General features: G+C 42.3%; 1 protein-coding gene across 1 annotated transcript in view; it reads right to left on the bottom strand.

Annotated features, from left to right (window-relative positions):
- The window catches only part of tmem135 (transmembrane protein 135), a 362,855-nt gene that overhangs the window by 127,195 nt on the left and 220,203 nt on the right, over window positions 1-15,457 (bottom strand). The window contains exon 6 of the mRNA XM_067986325.1: window positions 14,571-14,617. Coding sequence (XP_067842426.1) covers window positions 14,571-14,617 — 47 coding nt within the window. The remainder of the gene's footprint in view (window positions 1-14,570; window positions 14,618-15,457) is intronic.

Genomic DNA, 15,457 nt, shown 5'->3' with positions numbered 1-15,457 from the left:
TCGGGGGAAATGGGGATACAGGAGAGAGCGCCAGCACTGGCATGGGGGCCAAATGGCCTCCTCCTGCTTGTAATTTCTTTCATTCTATGAAAACTCTCCTTTATTGAGTCTGAGCGCAGGAGGTGGTTTAGAAATACTGGTGCTGAGCTGAGTTTAGGACGATCTGCGGTGCGAGAAGTGCCCTTTGTGCGATCTCTCGGTTTGGTTCAGGTCGGTCTCTGCCGGCCATGTTTTGACATGTGAAGTCCAAGTACAGGTTGGCTCTGACAGAGGCTCCCAGTACAGAGTTGTCACTTTGACATAGAACACGAGTCCAAACCAGAGTCTAAGGAGATAGGAGAGAGATGGGGTATGTTAAAAGTGGCATCGACTGGGACTTCTGCAATGCAGGAGGATTCTGGCTGTAGTTACAGGGTGAGTATCAGCAGGTTATAGAATTATTACTAGCTACAGGTAGGATATCGAGCGTTACACCTATTATTACCAGTAATATGTAGACTATCAGTGAATTATTGCATTACTGTTGGTTATGAGGAAAAACTGAGTGTTGCCAGTGTTACTGTAAGTTACCGGTGCAATTTCAATGAGATACTATTAATTACTGGTGTAATCAAAGTTCCGCCCACCTATAGTTTATCCCCCTGCAAATCTTTCCTCCACTTTCCCAATCTCGGTTTCCCAGGAAAGTAAGGGGAGTATGGGGAGGAAAGGCATGGAGAAAGCGTGGAGGGGGAGAGGGAAGATGAAAAGGAGCAGGAATTGGGAGAATGGTGCAAAAATGTGAAACAGGAATTAAAAGGCTATGTTGGTGTGGTGTGCTGTGTTAGATGTGGACTGTAAGTAATCAAACAGAGTAGATAGATGTCATAACAGAAGTACAAGAATCATACATTATTAAAATCAAGTCCAAGAACTAAGCCATGAATGGAAAAAACAATGTATTTACCCAGCAATTTCTTCCAGTTAAACATTGGGAAGACTGAAGCCATTGTTTTTGACCTTTCCGCATAAAATCCAAATTCTTGCCATTGAGCCACTGTCTCAGGCTGAACCATATCGTTCACAGCCTCGGCTTCCTATTTGACCCTAAACTGAACTACCGACCTCATAATCCCCCAAGACGGCCACCTCCGTTACATCGCCTGGCTCCACCCTACTGCTAAAATCCTTATCCAAGCCTTTCTCGCCTCCAAACTCGACTATTCTGATGTTTTCCTGGCCGTCCTCCCATCCTCCATAAACCAGTTTATTCAAAAATCTGCTGCCTATATCCCATTCTGCACCAGGATGGGCTCAGTTATCACCTGTCGTTACTGACCTGGTCCCCGAATTCCTCCAATTTAAGATTATCATCCTCGTGTTTAAATACCTTCATTGCCTCGCCCTTCTCTACCTCTGCAGCCTCGTCCAGCCCTACACCCGCCACCCCCCCGCCGCCCCGACCCCGAACTCTCCACTGCATTGACTCCGACTGCATTCGCCCCTCCCTTCGCCCCTAGGCCCCATGCTCAGGAATTCCCTTCCTTAACCCCTCAGTGTCTCCACTTCCTTCAAAACCCTTCTGAAAACCTATCTCTTTGATTAAGTTTTTAGTCACCCCATCCAATATCTCCTTCTTTGACTCAGTGTCCACTTATTTACTACACTTATGTGAAGTACCTTGGGACATTTTTCTATGTTAAAGGCGGTATAAAAATGCAACTTGTTAGCCCAGCAGTACAGAGTCTTTGAAAAGACAGGGTACAATAACATTAGCTGCTCTCAATAATACTTAAATGAATAAAAAATGTCTCAGGCATTCTATGAAAATAGGGCCTTTTAATCACAGGAAATCTCACTGAACAAGCAGAATATGGGAGTTGTTATTATGGCTGCTGCTAGCCAAACTCTCAGTCGTTCATTTAAAAGCACTTTAGCATCCTGTTATCACAATAATAAATTGTAAACAATTTTACAACACCAAGTTATAGTCCAACAATTTTATTTGAAATTCACAAGCTTTCGGAGGCTTCCTCCTTCCTCAGGTGAATGTTGTGGAAATGAAATCCTCGAACCCTTCGCATTTATAAATCACAGAACAATACCTGGTGATTACACATAGTCTTTCCAACTGCCCGTTGCCAAGGCAATTACAGTGTGCAGACAGAGAGGTGTTACCTACAAGGCCACCGAATATACAAACAACCAAAAAAAAACAGAGAGAGAGAAGCAGAAACATAGAAACATCCGGAAGGAAGAGAAAGACAGCATATGACCCGTTATATTAAAAACAGATAACATTTGTTCGCTGGTGGGGTTACGTGTAGCGTGACATGAACCCAAGATCCCGGTTGAGGCCGTCCTCATGGGTGCGGAACTTGGCTATCAATTTCTGCTCGACGATTTTGTGTTGTCGTGTGTCTCGAAGGCCGCCTTGGAGTACGCTTACCCGAAGGTCGGTGGATGAATGTCCATGACTGCTGAAGTGTTCCCCGACTGGGAGGGAACCCTCCTGTATGGCGATTGTTGCGCGGTGTCCGTTCATCCGTTGTCGAAGCGTCTGCACGGTCTCGCCAATGTACCATGCTCTGGGGCATCCTTTCCTGCAACGTATGAGGTAGACAATGTTGGCCGAGTCACAGGAGTATGAACCATGCACCTGGTGGGTGGTGTCCTCTCGTGTGATGGTGGTATCTGTGTCGATGATCTGGCATGTCTTGCAGAGGTTACCGTGGCAGGGTTGTGTGGTGTCGTGGACGCTGTTCTCCTGAAAGCTGGGTAATTTGCTGTGAATGATGGTCTGTTTGAGGTTGAGTGGCTGTTTAAAGGCAAGTAGTGGAGGTGCGGGGATGGCCATAAGCGAGGTGTTCGTCATCATTGATGATATGTTGAAGGCTGCGGAGAACATGGCGTAGTTTCTCCGCTCCGGGGAAGTACTGGACGACGAAGGGTACTCTGTTGGTTGCGTCCCATGTTAGTCTTCTGAGGAGGTCTATGCGATTTTTCGCTGTGGCCCGTCGGAACTGTCGATCGATGAGTCGAGCGTCATATCCCGTTCTTACTAGGGAGTCTTTCAGCATCTGTAGGTGTCCATCGCGTTCCTCCTCGTCTGAGCAGACCCTGTGTATTCGCAGGGCCTGTCCATAGGGGATGGCCTCTTTGACGTGGTTAGGGTGGAAGCTGGAAAAGTGGAGCATCGTGAGGTTGTCCGTGGGCTTGCGGTAGAGTGAGGTGCTGAGGTGCTCGTCTTTGATGGAGATTCGTGTGTCCAAGAAAGAAACTGATTCTGAGGAGTAGTCCATGGTGAGCTTGATGGTGGGATGGAACTTGTTGATGTTATCGTGTAGTCTCTTTAGTGATTTCTCGCCGTGGGTCCATAGAAAGAAAATGTCGTCGATGTATCTGGTGTATAGTGTTGGTTGGAGATCCTGTGCAGTGAAGAAGTCCTGCTCGAACTTGTGCATGAAAATGTTGGCGTATTGGGGTGCGAATTTGGTCCCCATGGCTGTTCCGTGTGTTTGGGTAAAGAACTGGTTATCGAAGGTGAAGACATTGTGATCCAGGGTGAAGCGGATGAGTTGTAGGATGGCGTCTGGAGATTGGCTGTTGTTGGTGTCGAGTATTGATGCTGTCGCAGCATTGCCGTCATCGTGGGGGATACTGGTGTAGAGTGCCGAGACGTCCATCGTGGTGAGAAGTGTTCCTGGTTCAACTGGTCCGTGGGTACTGAGTTTTTGTAGGAAGTCTGTAGTGTCGCGACAGAAGCTGGGGGTTCCCTGTACGATGGGTTTCAGGATGCCCTCGATGTATCCAGAGAGGTTCTCACACAGGGTTCCGTTGCCTGATACGGTAGGACGTCCGGGTGTGTTGGCTTTGTGTATCTTTGGGAGGCAGTAGAAGTCTCCCACGCGGGGAGTACGTGGGATGAGAGCGCGTAGGAAGCTTTGAAGTTCTGGATCGAAGGTCTTGATCAGTTTGTTCAGCTGATAAATGAGCTGATCTCGCGGTGGACACAGAGGAATTCATCAGGAGAATGAGGCTCCGGTAATTCTTCACAAACCCCAAGATTTCAGCAGCGAACCCAATGAGACAATCAACGATCCGGAACAGCAGACAGAGGGATCCGCGGTACAGCAACCGAAGAGGAAAGAGTCACACTGGACTCCTCCGGAGGGTCGCTGCCCTCAGCTTGACACGTATGCTCAAGCTGTCAGGAAATGCATCAATGCCAGATTCATCAGCCGCACTCAGAAGACAGTCCAGAATGTCACCCGAGCACAACGCAACGCCATCAACGCTCTCAAGACCAACCGCAACATAGTCATCAAACCAGCGGACAAAGGAGGAGCCATCGTCATACAGAACAGAACAGACTATTGCAAAGAAGCATACCGACAACTGGACAACAAGAAACACTACAGACGGTTACCCGCAGATCCGACCAAAGAACACACCCACCAGCTCAACAAACTGATCAAGACCTTCGATCCAGACCTTCAAAACATCCTACGCGCTCTCATCCCACGTACTCCCCGCGTGGGAGACTTCTACTGCCTCCCAAAGATACAGAAAGCCAACACACCCGGACGTCCTATCGTATCAGGCAACGGAACCGTGTGTGAGAACCTTTCTAGATACGTCGAGGGCATCCTAAAACCCATCGTACAGGGAACCCCCAGCTTCTGTCACGACACTACAGACTTCCTACAAAAACTCAGCACCCACGGACCAGTTGAACCAGGAACACTTCTCACCACGATGGACGTCTCGGCACTATACACCAGTATCCCCCACGATGACGGCATCGCTGCGACAGCATCAATACTCAACACCAACAACAGCCAATCGCCAGACGCCATCCTACAACTCATCCGCTTCATCCTGGATCACAATGTCTTCACCTTTGATAACCAGTTCTTTACCTAAACACATAGAACAGCCATGGGGACCAAATTCGCACCCCAATACGCCAACATTTTCATGCACAAGTTCGAGCAGGACTTCTTCACTGCACAGACCTCCAACCAACACTATACACCAGATACATCGACGACATTTTCTTTCTATGGACCCACAGTGAGGAATCACGAAAGAGACTACACGATAACATCAACAAGTTCCATCCCACCATCAAGCTCACCATGGACTACTCCTCAGAATCAGTTTCTTTCTTGGACACACGAATCTCCATCAAAGACAGGCACCTCAGCACCTCACTCTACCGCAAGCCCAAGGACAACCTCACGATGCTCCACTTTTCCAGCTTCCACCCTAACCACGTCAAAGAGGCCATCCCCTGTGGACAGGCCCTGCAAATACACAGGGTCTGCTCAGACGAGGAGGAACGCGATGGACACCTACAGACGCTGAAAGACGCCCTAGTAAGAACGGGATATGACGCTCGACTCATCGATCGACAGTTCCAACGGGCCACAGCGAAAAATCGCATAGACCTCCTCAGAAGACTAACATGGGACGCAACCAACAGAGTACCCTTCGTCGTCCAGTACTTCCCCGGAGCGGAGAAACTACGCCATGTTCTCCGCAGCCTTCGACATGTCATCAAAAACGACGAACACCTCGTTATGGCCATCCCCACACCTCCACTACTCGCCTTCAAACAGCCACCCAACCTCAAACAGACCATCGTTCGCAGCAAATTACCCAGCTTTCAGGAGAACAGCGTCCACGACACCACACAACCCTGCCACGGTAACCTCTGCAAGACATGCCAGATCATCGACACAGATACCACCATCACACGAGAGGACACCACCCACCAGGTGCATGGTTCATACTCCTGTGACTCGGCCAACGTTGTCTACCTCATACGTTGCAGGAAAGGATGCCCCAGAGCATGGTACATTGGCGAGACCATGCAGACGCTGCGACAACGGCTGAACGGACACCGCGCAACAATCGCCAGACAGGAGGGTTCCCTCCCAGTCGGGGAACACTTCAGCAGTCAAGGACATTCAGGCACCGACCTTCGGGTAAGCATACTCCAAGGCGGCCTTCGAGACACACGACAACACAAAATCGTCGAGCAGAAATTGATAGCCAAGTTCTGCACCCATGAGGACGGCCTCAACCGGGATCTTGGGTTCATGTCACGCTACACGTAACCCCACCAGCGAACAAATGTTATCTGTTTTTAATATAACGGGTCATTTGCTGTCTTTCTCTTCCTTCCGGATGTTTCTATGTTTCTGCTTCTCTCTCTGTTTTTTTTTGGTTGTTTGTATATTCGGTGGCCTTGTAGGTAACACCTCTCTGTCTGCACACTGTGATTGCCTTGGCAACGGGCAGTTGGAAAGACTATGTGTAATCACCAGGTATTGTTCTGTGATTTATAAATGCGAAGGGTTCGAGGATTTCATTTCCACATTCACCTGAGGAAGGAGGAAGCCTCCGAAAGCTTGTGACTTTCAAATAAAATTGTTGGACTATAACTTGGTGTTGTAAAATTGTTTACAATTATCAACCCCAGTCCATCACCGGCATCTCCACATCACAATAATAAAGATTACCATATAAATAAATATAATTGCTACCACAAGCTTTGAGGATGTTTCTCTCCAAATCCATTTAATATCAATGGCAAGTCACTGAGCACGCACACAATTATGATCATACCATTTCACAGAAAAAGCAATGCTCTGATTGCAAAGGTTCTCAAATTGTAATTACTAATGTGCTGTAAGAATGGTTCAGTACAGCTGACTTAAAATGCTGCGGCGCATTCAGGAATTTACACTTATCACAATAGCCTTCTGTGTCTGTTGAGTACCACATGAGGAGAGAACAATCGGTGCAAACATCTTCCTATAATCTGCCATTAAGTTTTATGAAGGAAAGTTTGTCATGACCGGTTGATGCTTTGGTGCAGTTAGATTTTAGCAGAAAACACAACTTTCCCTGTCCTCTCCAAATACTGTAGCCTCAATGAAGGAAAGGAAAAAAGGTCACTTTTTCTTTTCCGACCACAATTTAAAGTTGGATTCACCTTTTTCAAGTTTGGATTCATTTGCTTTTGAACAGAAATTCTAATTTAGCTTCAAGCACAATCAGCACAAAACAGCCCATCAATATTCATTTAAATGGTGAAAAAATTAGATCTATTCATCGGTAAGTAAAAGCTGGAGAAGAGGAGAAGCAGTGTACTTTGATCTTTTTAAGAAAGGTGAGAAGCATGGAGTATGAAAATAAAGCAGTCTCAATTCTTGATAGCCTCCATTTGTTCACACGTTCACAAAAGGGAATGTAATTAACAGAAACCAAATATCTCTATACAAATACTCCAGTTGGGAATGAAAAGCAACTCAATTGATTAAATAACAGGCTCATGATAAACTAACAGCACCTGCAGATTTATGAAATGAATTTTTAGCTCCAAAAATATTAAGTGCCAGAATGATGATGAGTAGAGGAGGGAAAGAATATGAAATGGCTGGTAAATAAAAACAAGATTCAATGACTTCATGGTATAGGTCAATACAACAAAAATAGTTTTTAAATCTCAATGTAATGTCAAACACAATGAAGTATCAAACTTCTAATGCTGGGTGCATTTGAACCAGGAACAGACTGGTGCAATCACATCTAAAATGCCTTTCCGAGGAAACAGTTTAAGTTAAACCCCGTTTATAGTTGCAAATGGGATCTGAATTAATCCATAATCCACTATAAATGCCAGCATTTGGTCTAATCTTCAGAAAGGTACATTTAACAATTCAGCATTAAAACTGAAGGCAACGGCAGCTACAAAATATAGCCTCTGCCAGACTGAGTGGGCCTTCCCAAGACATGCCTTTGAACTGTAAACTGGGTATAAAATAAGGGAGAATGAACAGTCCATATTAAAAGGGAAAATGGCCACTTCAACAAGAATATTAATATTGAAGGGAATGTGGTACTTTGTTTAAGCTGAGACTCAAAGCTGGGTTTAGCATTCGAATCAGATATTAATGGTCACATGTACATTGATTCTTGAAATGTTTAATTTGGTGTCAAGTGAACACAAGTCCTCAGCACAAAACTGTTTCAAATTTAGACTTAGGTTCCTAATGGCCCTGTAAAGCTGCTCTCTGCTTTGCAGCACTACAAGCCACAAGGTGCCAGGTGCTGGTCACAGCCAGGCAGAATTGGGGATAATACAAATGGCCTCAATTACCTGGGCTAAGGAGGGGGTGGGGTAAATTAAAAAAAACATGGTTCCTGCTCCTATCTGATACACAGTGACCCCCCCCCCCCGCCACCTCACCCCCGCCATAGGGTGAGGACAGGACTGGGCTCAGCTGTGAAGCCTTCCACAGTTAAATAGCCTACTGATACTCACTCTCTGACTGCAAACACGCAGAACAGTCATTTGGGAAAGGTGTGGAGAGCTACCAGCAGTTGTGGAATTGAACCTCAGTGAGAGTTGAAGCTTTTGGAAGAGGAAGGAAGGCAAAACATAAGAGTTAAGCTGATCTCTTTGAAACCAAGGGCTTTGAGCATGTAGCAGGACAATCTAATCTGAACAACCAAGATGTCCACAAGCATATGCTGTCCTTGCACTATCTAAATAGAACTTTAAGGATACCTTTTTGAATGCACATTGGTACAGGTAAATTACTTGTCCATATCCCTCACTTCGATGCGTGGGTATGAGCACACTTCCCAAACTGCAATGAGAATAGGATCCACTTCCTCCCCCATGCTCCCAAAAAAGTTGGAAACTTAGTGCCACACATATCTGTACCATACACACACTATACATGCATATGCCTCTATAGATAGATTTCTTAATAACTTTATTATACAAAAGGAGGCAACCTTTGCTAATGATGCATGACAAGTAAAAATGCATAAATGGCAGAACCAGATCCAAATATGTCTCCATGGCTTTGGTTTTCACTACTAACCCACGGTGGGCTTAGTTCTCCAATTTCTTTGTTCAGTCTGCAGGAACTCTAGGATAGATTGCTTCCCCCGCCCCCAATTTCTTCTTTTACCTCTCCTCTCCTGAAGGTACAATTCCACAAGTAGTGGCTACCTTCTATTAACTCACCCAAGTTGTTCTTCCTCCCATGTAAACCTGCACAAATATGTATGGCCATTCAACTTTCCTCACTTGGCAGCCACACATGTACACTATCAGCAGGGGTCACTGAATGCCGATTAGGAGTGAGGATTATTGCCATTACAAAACATGCCAAGGCTAATTTTAGCAAACTTGATCAGCCAACTCAGCACAAACTAATGACGAAACCTGTGAGGTTAAGTGCCATACCATGTAGTGCGTTTACCCAGAGATGGTTACCAACAAATTTTCCTTAAAGCACATTTACATTGCTTTACTGAGCATTGTGTTGTGTTTGAAGATCTCCAAGAAATGTCACAACAATTTGGTTGTATTTCAGAGCAGAAGTGGACCCCTGAAAGTTTGTTTGCCGTACAAACCGCATGAAAGCCTATTCTGTTGCCTTGAATACAGACGCAAAAATGAAAATTGCTCAGGTTAAAAAAATGTTTTACAGTTGTTGCACAGAGTCCATATAGCATAATGTTTCTTTAGTTAAAAGATGAAAGTATTTGTAGCAAAATTACTTAGGATGTGGTTCATATCCACCAAGATATAAGATGAAAGATTCCTCTGTGACAGCTGCTAAGCAGCCTCATTGAACACATTTTGGCAGAATCAAGCCCATAGCACATTGCTAGCAATTTAAAAACCGGTACAATGGAAAATTCATTTCAAAAGCTCGTGCAATAACTAGGTGACCCCAGAGTTAGTGAATGATCACTTATTTTCACATGTGCAAATGGTATAACTTTTCTCAACAGTTAAGTTACCACCCCCTACGTTAACCTTTTTCTAATTTGGAAAGCATTTGCTGATCTGAAACCCAAAAGAGGCCTCTCCTTTTTGGATGACGGTGATGTCTAGTGCAGTTCCTTTTTGGGATAGGAGGTCTGTTACGCTAATGGTAAACAATAATTGTAAAGAGCAGGGAGGTTGTCACTGTTGTCTGGATGCTTAGTAGACTGGACGAAAACTCAGCCTATTGCTTTATACAGATTTTTCCCCTTCCTCTGTTTTCCTGCCAATTTTCTTTCCTCCAATCCTTTTTTTTTGAAGGCATTGACTCTTTATTGGGATATAGTTTGAAGGGCACCATATACCTTTCAGTACTTCTCCCAAGTGTGAGCCTCGGCAGTGAATGTTCACATATAACTGGGGGGCATTACAGCAACCAACATCCGCAGACATGTGCTTCCAGCACTGGACAGGAATCAGCTTTGGGAATCCTGGTCAATTTTCCACTTCCTAACCCGGGATGCTGAGGTCAATTATAGTACCTTTACTGACATCCTGCACAGACTGGAGATTGAACTTGTGGTCTTTCTGGTCTGTGTGGCTGAGTTACTCACTAACTAAATCAGCTGAGCTGTAGGCATGATGTACAAATTTCTTACATCTGACATTGATTCCAAATGAATCTTCAAGGCCAAATTTAAAAGGAAATGTGTGTTAATTTACCGACTGCACCACTAGCAGAAACAACTTTGCTGGGTTACCTCCCAGCAGCACAACTCCACTGCAGCTGTCCTAGTGATTCACCAACAATAACAAGGAAACAGCTTTATCTGCTTCCCCTGCATTGCACTGCACTTCCTGTGACAGGGAAAACAGCTCACATCTGCCCTGCCAAATAATATAAAAAGGTGAAAAAAATACATCAAGCCGAAATGGAAAATACCATCAAAAATAACAGTAGGTGAACGTCAGTTTAATCTGACTACATTAGGGAAATTTATTTGACAAATTACTGTTTGCATGCGTTATAACTAGGATCTCTCATGACTTGGATCTATAAATTTTGACTAATTTGGTAAAATCAGACCTCATGAAACATATCACACCAAAGTTTTCACTTTTGTTTCCTATCATGTCCCACCACTGCTCAAATAGAATTTTTTTGTGCTAATAATCTATTTTTCAAACATTCACTTCTCAAAATGTCGATCATAGCACACAACTAAATTGCAATTGAAGTACAAACTTGGCTTGTTAAAAGAAAGAGCTTGCATTTATATAGCACTTTTCACATCCTTAGAATATCCCAAGGCGTTCGATAACCAAGGAACTAATTTTGAAGAGTAGTGACTGTTGTTATGTAGGCAGCCAATCTGCGCACAGCAAGGTCTCACAAACAGCAAGAGATGAATGACCAGTTAAATCTTTTTTGTGTTGATTGAGGGATAAATGTTGGCCAAGATACTGAGAGCACTTCCTGCTCCTCTTCCAATTGTGCCATGGGTTCTTTTACAACCATCTAAGCTTCAGACAGGGCCTCAGTTTAGCATTAATTGATGAAGGTCGTCATTATTTCATTTTATACCACTAAGTATCTCCCACATGTTACACCATAGACTAATTTAAGGATGCAGTTGTAACTAACTTATATTTCAAAACTATTCAGGGGGCTGGGGGGGGGGGGTGGAGAGATGATGGTAAAATGCACAATAGTCTCCTTTTATCAGTGAAGGCAGTTGAGCAAAACAATTGTCCCTTTTAAAGTCTCAAAAAAGTACTGATCACAAATTTTATCAAGAGCAGTTTAATATGTGCAGTTTTGAAACAAGTTAAGAATCTGTTGACTCTCACATTTGCAATTATATTGGCATTAATGCTTTAGTTTACTTGCTGAGTGATACAATACCTATAATCTAATTACATTGTATGCGCGCAATTACAATCAGTTTAATTTACTCACTGAATGCTACAATATAATCAAATTGTAAACATACGCATTCAAACCATAATCTTTCATATTCTTTCTGAAGTCTTTAAGAAAAAAAAGTCACACTACATATTGCTAAATGCTTATACATTTATTAATAACTTTTCTTTGTTATCTACATTTTATGATAATTAATTGTCTAGAAAGTGTAGGTGGTATTTTGTTGGGTAAGAACAGAAGTTTTTTTAGAAATGCCCTTTATGTTCAGCCATACGTTTGCTGAACAAAAGCAAACATACCAAAATATTAATCATCCCACCACATTATTACATTGCTTCTAACGAAAACGTGATTGGAATTTTGAAGTATGATGAAAATCTGCCTTATTTCAATTTATTGCTGGATCAACCAACTAAATACATAATGACTAAAATTAATAACTGAAGGGAAATAGATAAACAAATTGACCAAAGTTTTCATTATACAATTGACAGGCACAAGCAACAAAACTGTCAAAAATTACTTTTTTGTTACAACACATAATAAAGCTGGTTCTTTATGGACTATCCAACAACATTATTGGAATTTAAACTTTGTAAAATAGAAAAAGCATGGATTACATTTCACTTGATTGTGCTTATTGATTCCATAGAGGAGATTGAAGCTCTTTAGTAGACTAGGCAAAATGTGTAATTTTGCTTATGTACAATATAGTATTTTATTTTTCCTCTTATTTATTAATTCCTCTCTTTTTTGGCGTTGGTCTATCAAGGCAGTGGACAATTGATTTGCTTCCAGGCCCTCCTCGCTCATGCAACCACCAGGAGGTGCTGAAGAGCTGTCCAAGGTGATTCCAAGAGCCTGATCGCTGAGGATCACATCCCAGACATTTTGAGATTGCACCATATGGAAAATTATAGTTGCAAATGTTAAGAATATTGCTTTACACAGGACAGTCTGAATAATTTATGGAACCCTCATCGCCCTGTTCGTATTTTGCCTCATGGTGGAGATGTTTATAGAGTCCTCATAACATTACAAAAATTCTATCTCTTTTATAAGTATCAAAAAATGACTATTTTAGTTGTCCCTATTGAAATTCTATAGCACAACATTAGTATGACAGAGTTAGAATATGAAAATAATAAAATCATGTTCCAAGATCCTCAAAAACCAAAAGGGCCCTTTTTAGTCAATTTTCTCTCGAGGACATTGATTCCTGCCGACGCCAGGCACCCTCAGGTATTTTGGCCAAGCGATGGCGAGGGTGCGGGGGATCACTGTTGAGCCTGATTCTGCCCTCACCTAACATCCGCAGACCTACTTCCTTCAAGGACTACTGGGTAGTAATACAGAGGTGAAAGCCTGGATTGATAACCTCTCCCGAGCTTTGGGGCACTGAGGCTAATTTTAGCGCCCTTATCGCATTCCTGGCAAAGGTTAGTAAACTCAGCATAGATTGAAAATTGAGACCAAAATCTTCTGCCTTGTATGGCTCAACAACACACTGGCTCTGCCAAATGAGCCATTAGAGAATTTGTAGAGGCCTTCTTCAAATCCTCTGTAGATTAAGCTCTGTTAACAACTTCTTAACAAAACCGTCCAAACACCATTTCAAGTAACAACTACTATTATTCCCAGTTCATTATTTCTTTTAGTGTCAACTTAAATAATTTCCAACTTGTTTTATTTTTTTTCTTGAAAGAAATTACATTCTTCAAGAGAGAAAAGAATGGCTACAAAAGGGCAATAAAGAAAAAAGATCCTTCAATCTAAAGAAATAGGACAAGTATTATGAACACGTATTTAAATAAGAGTAACTTTCATTGCAGATCCAAGAAATCTGTTTGCCAAATTTTACATGTGATGGTAATTACATTATGCATCCATTCACCTTCTAAAAAGATGCAACAGAATTGGGTACGTGCACAGCACAAAGACATTTCCAGCTTTATTGTTGTAAAAGAAAAAGCAGTGCCACTTATGTTTTCCCTTGATTCGGATTACTATTTATTTATACCTTGCATTTTAATTACAACTGTTCACTAGAGTATCCAATATTTAGATCAGATGAATGGAGACACAACTTTTGTGGGCCTGTACAATAGAGAAGCAGGATAAATCACCACGGCAACTTGCACTCTGCTTTCTACTAACACATTTTTCAAACAAAATCGCTGGATTGACCACAGGTAAATTTGGGAACACAGAACTCAAGTCTTTTTAAGGCAGTTTTCCCATCTCACCACACAAGGCTTTAGAAACTGGTTTAATGGTTTTTTTCAAAATAAGCATTTAATTCCTTTTTCTAGGCTGTTAATCTTTGTTATGTTCATTAAAGCTGAGTATTATACACTCAGGATGATTAAATTGCATACAATATGTAAGCTGCAGTCATCATGTTTGATAATGTTCCCCACTACTTCTATCAAACCATATAAAAATCATTAGTAATCATCTAAAACTGTCAGTGCTGCATCTTTCCATTTGAACATAACCCTGTCAATGTTCTTTGTGGTTTATCACTGAACCATGACTTGTACTTCACTGTGTCTTGTCTTGTACATACACCAGACTACTCCAAATGGTTTTGTTCAGAGGAGAAATGGGCTGACCTGTGGTGCCATTCTATCTGGTTGGCTCAGCCCAAGTCTTTTGCAAACATATTCAAATTCACTTCTGTGACCTAAGGGGCTCGAAGGAGTGACAAGGCTTCAAAGCTTTGTCTGGGCTTCTTACGGGCTGCAATAAAACTTGAGCAAACCTCCCAATAAGTGGGAGCTTTAGATCAGTGAGCGAAAAGGCTACAGAGGGCAGCAAAGACAGTAATTAAGGAGGACTGAGAAGTACAGAGGCCCTTACCTGAAGAAGAACATGTACAGGGCAGCTGTGAAGCAAAACAACAGGACCTGTACAAAACCAAACAGAAAAGAGGGAAAATTACTCTAAGTGCATAGATACTTCATCCATTTTCCCTCTCCCCCAAAATTACAGTTCACATCTGTGCATTGAAAATCTGAAATGGTTTCTTTATCACAAATTCAAAAAACAGCAAATATAACTAAACATTCTAGTATGCATCCTTTCTTTTGTAATAAAAATCAGTGCAACATTTTTGAGAGAAGTTTATTTGACAAGATATTATTGGTTAAAAAATTCAAAACGAGTGCTTTTTAAAAAAAAATCACAATCATTCATGTTTCACGCAGACAAAAAAATATTTGGCAGTGCTGCTAATCCATTTTTGAAAAACAACTCATAACCCTAAATCTCATGTGACCAGTACGCTCAATGATCGGATAAATAGCTTACTTGACAATCTTCTCATCAAAATTCTGCAACTTTGGGACTCAAAATATTTTCATAGCAACTTAACTTTATTTAAAAGCTTTAAAGAACCAATAGATTACACAAGTTTGAAACCACAAAAACTTAAGTATTTTTGGTTAATATATTGTTGTTATTAAGGTTATTTTATATATAAGCCAACCTGCACTTTCTAATGCTTCAAGTGAGTAAATAGATGGCCCAGTGCGGTACAGAGCAATTCATAACAGCAAGATCCCAGGTTGAGGCTTTGTTTTTTTTTATTGAGTTAGCTGATCAGAGCATCACTGTTGGCTTCAGCACACCCTGAACTGTAGAGTGGAATAAAATTGCATCCAGGGGTCCCACTCCTATCCAGTGATGCCTGTTAAAGATTTGCCTCCCCAACAGTCAAATGACTTGCCAACATTTATCAAATCACT

The sequence above is a fragment of the Heptranchias perlo genome, chromosome 6 (genome assembly GCF_035084215.1).
Source record: "Heptranchias perlo isolate sHepPer1 chromosome 6, sHepPer1.hap1, whole genome shotgun sequence".
Lineage (NCBI taxonomy): Eukaryota > Metazoa > Chordata > Chondrichthyes > Hexanchiformes > Hexanchidae > Heptranchias > Heptranchias perlo.
This window is presented reverse-complemented; position numbering and strand designations above follow the sequence as displayed.